This window comes from Chlamydotis macqueenii, chromosome 2 (genome assembly GCF_036417535.1).
Source record: "Chlamydotis macqueenii isolate bChlMac1 chromosome 2, bChlMac1.mat, whole genome shotgun sequence".
Classification (NCBI taxonomy): Eukaryota; Metazoa; Chordata; class Aves; order Otidiformes; family Otididae; genus Chlamydotis; species Chlamydotis macqueenii.
In genome coordinates this window covers 64,311,334-64,314,092 of record NC_141557.1, presented here as the reverse complement: position 1 = coordinate 64,314,092, position 2,759 = coordinate 64,311,334, and the positions used below count along the sequence as shown (strand labels likewise).

The window sequence follows — 2,759 nt, the reverse complement described above, 5'->3', positions numbered from 1 at the left end:
CCAAGCTGGCAGCAGCTGCAGAGGCTCCGTGTTCCCGCAGGAGCACGTCCAGCGCTGCTGCTCAGCGAGTGTCCTTGCTGGTTCAGGTGATGTCCTCCCTTCTGGTGCCCAGCCTGCAAGGCGATACTCAGGCGACACGTGAGCAGAGCTCCTGGTGGCTCCAGCTGAGGAGTGGGGACCCATCTGCCCGGCTCTGGGGACAGAGCTGAGGCAGGCAGCACCTGGAGCGCTCAGCACTGTCACCAGGTCCCGAGGGCTCAGCTCTGTCCTGCTGCAGCGTGATGGGCACTGACTTCCTCTGGGCAAAGGGCAGCAGCAGCATCCTCCTCATTTCTAGAGATGTGCCGGTTCAGGAGAACAGAAGGTCTTCCCTGGCCTTCTTTCCAAAACTGACCTGGTGAGCAGCAAAGTCCCCATGTGTTGCCAGATGGGGTCGGCGCAGGTCCTTGCTTGGGATCATCCTGCAAAAACCAGGCTGTGCTTAGAGGGCAGCCCTGCAGCAGAAAGGGCCACTGGCGAGCTGCTACCCGGAACCAGCAGCCTGAGCACGGCAGAGCCCGCAGAGATGCATCTCTGGCGTCCTGGCACAGCCAGAGGCGGGTGAAAGGCAGCCATTCTCACCTCTGCCTGGCCCTCTATCAGCCTCTGCAGGCTCCTGATGCTGAATGTCCTCCACTGGGCAAGAGAGAAGGAGTGCAAGAAGGTGAGCAGCGATGCCTCTGCTGCTCCGCTGGAGGACCAGGGGTCGGGGACCGAGCCCAGACCCAAGAGACACTCACGGCATGGCGGCTGCTCAGCTCTTTCTGGAGGAGTCCGAGCAATGGGACACTGGTCACTCGGGCTCTCTTGGCTCCTTCGGGTGTCCTGTGCAGCGGCAGGGACAGGGTGAGAGCTGGGTGAACCGCAAGCCACCTCTTCTCTTGTCAGGCAGCTCTGCCCGGGAGCTGCCTGCAGGTGTGGGGACACCTCTCCCCAGCTGAGGAGCTGTGTTCCCCCATCCGGCTGTACCCGGAGCATCCCCCTGCCTTACCCCAGCAGTGTGCCCAGCCACAGCTCCTTCTGTGCCTGGCAGCTGCAGAGAGAGAGGAGAAGCAGCATCAGGCCCCGCTGTCCCCCAGCTCATGGGTAGACTTGGGCGCCTGCACAGCCCTGCCCCATGGGGAAGGACAGAAGGGCAGGACGAAGCCCCGTGGGGCAGGACAGAGGTGCTGCCCAAACCCTGGCTTCCTCTGTCCTGCCAGAGCAGCTGCTTTTGCTCCTCCCTTTTTGGGGATGCAAAGGTGACTGGGGATGCAGGACGTTGAAATGTTGCCCCATCCCTCCCTGCGCCAGTGCTGCCTGTGCCCTGCCCAGGCTCTGTACGGAGGGCAGGGGCCATTCACAGGACGGCAGGGGCATGGTTGGGAATCTCTCGTACCCGGCCATGGGACGTGGCACCACGCCTCACCTGAAAGTGGCAACACAGGAGCCCTTGGGCCAGAGCAGGATGATGGAGGTGCTGTCCTCATCACTGCCTTCCTCCTCTTCTTCTTTCCCCGCTGCCTTCTTCCCATCGCTCAGCACCCACGGCTTGTCCAGGGCCAGGCGGAGCTGTGGGCGCAGGGTGGTGCCATGTCTGCAGAGAGGGGAGGCGGGCAGTGAGCTGGAGGTGGCCTCCTTGGGTCCCAGCGGGGCAGAGCCTGTCCCCCTCGTGCCGTTGGGACGGAGGTTGGTGCAGCCAGCAGCAAGGTGCCGGGGCCTGGGGCTGGTGGCAGGGTGTCCCGGGCCTGCTGGCAGGGCCAGGGATGGGGGAAAGGCAGCTGGGCGCTGAGGCTCTTACTGCAGCTTGGCAATGACCAGATGCTCCCGGAGGAGCAGAAGGCGCCTGTCGCTCCTCTTGCGGCCCCGGGTCAGCCGCACGTCCGTGCTCAGCACTGGCTCGTCATCGGTGGGAGCCTCCCTGCAGAGCAGAGAGCGGCTCGCATGAGGAAGGCCGCTGCTGCGGGGCCTGGCCGTGCGCTCATGTCCTGGAGCCGTGGGAGAAGCCTACCTGGAGCCATAGCAGCAGCTGGCCTGGCCCATCGTGCCCGGGACAGGAGGACCCTCGCTGTGCACCAAGGGCGCGGCCCAGTCGGCCGCAGCGAGGACAGGCAGCTGGGTGCTGGTGTGGGTGCCGGGGCAGCGCCGCTCGGCCAGACGCTGCCTCCTGCCAGCGCCTCTGCGTGCCAGCACAGCTCCGTCCTGCCGCCTCTGGTGGCTCTTGGCTCCAACTGACCAAGGTTCCGAGCCCAACTGACCAAGGTTCCAAGCCCAACTGACCAAGGTTCTGAGCCCAACGGAAAGTGGGAGGGGCCCTGGCGGAGCACTGGGCTGAGGCTCCTCCCCACTACGGCCATGTCTGTCTTGCCCTGGGGAGCCCAGAGCCAGACAGGGCAGAGGAGAACCATCACCAGCAGCGCGGGGCCTTGCAGGCATGCACTTTGAAATGACACAACCTGTCAGAGAAGGTTCAGAAACGCCGGGGGAAAATCCAATGCACTTTGTAGGCATTGCTTCCCCTTTTTATTCCTACAAACTCTGAGAAGGTGTTCAAACTGTTGCGTTTTTCATTTGAATGTCCCGTGTCTTCCTAGGGCTGATGTTAGGTGTGGCATCAAATGGCGTTGTACTCTGGCGGAGATGGTTAGACAGTAGGTAGCAGATGAACTGCAGGACTGAATGAAAAATTGCCATTTTTTCTGAAAGAATGGAGGAACCTCCCACCAGCACTGAAGAGCTGT

The 2,759-nt window shown here is 62.8% G+C and overlaps 1 protein-coding gene across 1 annotated transcript; it reads right to left on the bottom strand.

Moving 5' to 3' along the window:
* Positions 1 to 257: 257 nt before the first annotated feature.
* LOC147601675 (uncharacterized) lies at positions 258 to 2,061 on the bottom strand. The gene is made up of 7 exons (XM_086741477.1): positions 2,030 to 2,061; positions 1,820 to 1,939; positions 1,448 to 1,615; positions 1,031 to 1,072; positions 780 to 864; positions 622 to 675; positions 258 to 461 (listed from the first exon to the last, which is right to left on the bottom strand). The coding sequence occupies exons 1-7, from the start codon at positions 2,059 to 2,061 to the stop codon at positions 258 to 260; spliced, it is 705 nt and encodes a 234-aa protein (XP_086597603.1).
* Between the last annotated feature and the right edge of the window lie 698 nt (positions 2,062 to 2,759).

Bases quoted from the DNA above. Each gene is read 5' to 3' on its own strand.
- LOC147601675 (XM_086741477.1), bottom strand. From the start codon at position 2,061: ATGGGCCAGGCCAGCTGCTGCTATGGCTCCAG. The intron at 1,616-1,819 runs GTAAGAGCCTCA...CCCTCTCTGCAG, and splicing joins CTGGTCATTGCCAAGCTGCA to ACATGGCACCACCCTGCGCC. The intron at 865-1,030 runs GTAAGGCAGGGG...GCCGCTGCACAG, and splicing joins TGGCTGGGCACACTGCTGGG to GACACCCGAAGGAGCCAAGA.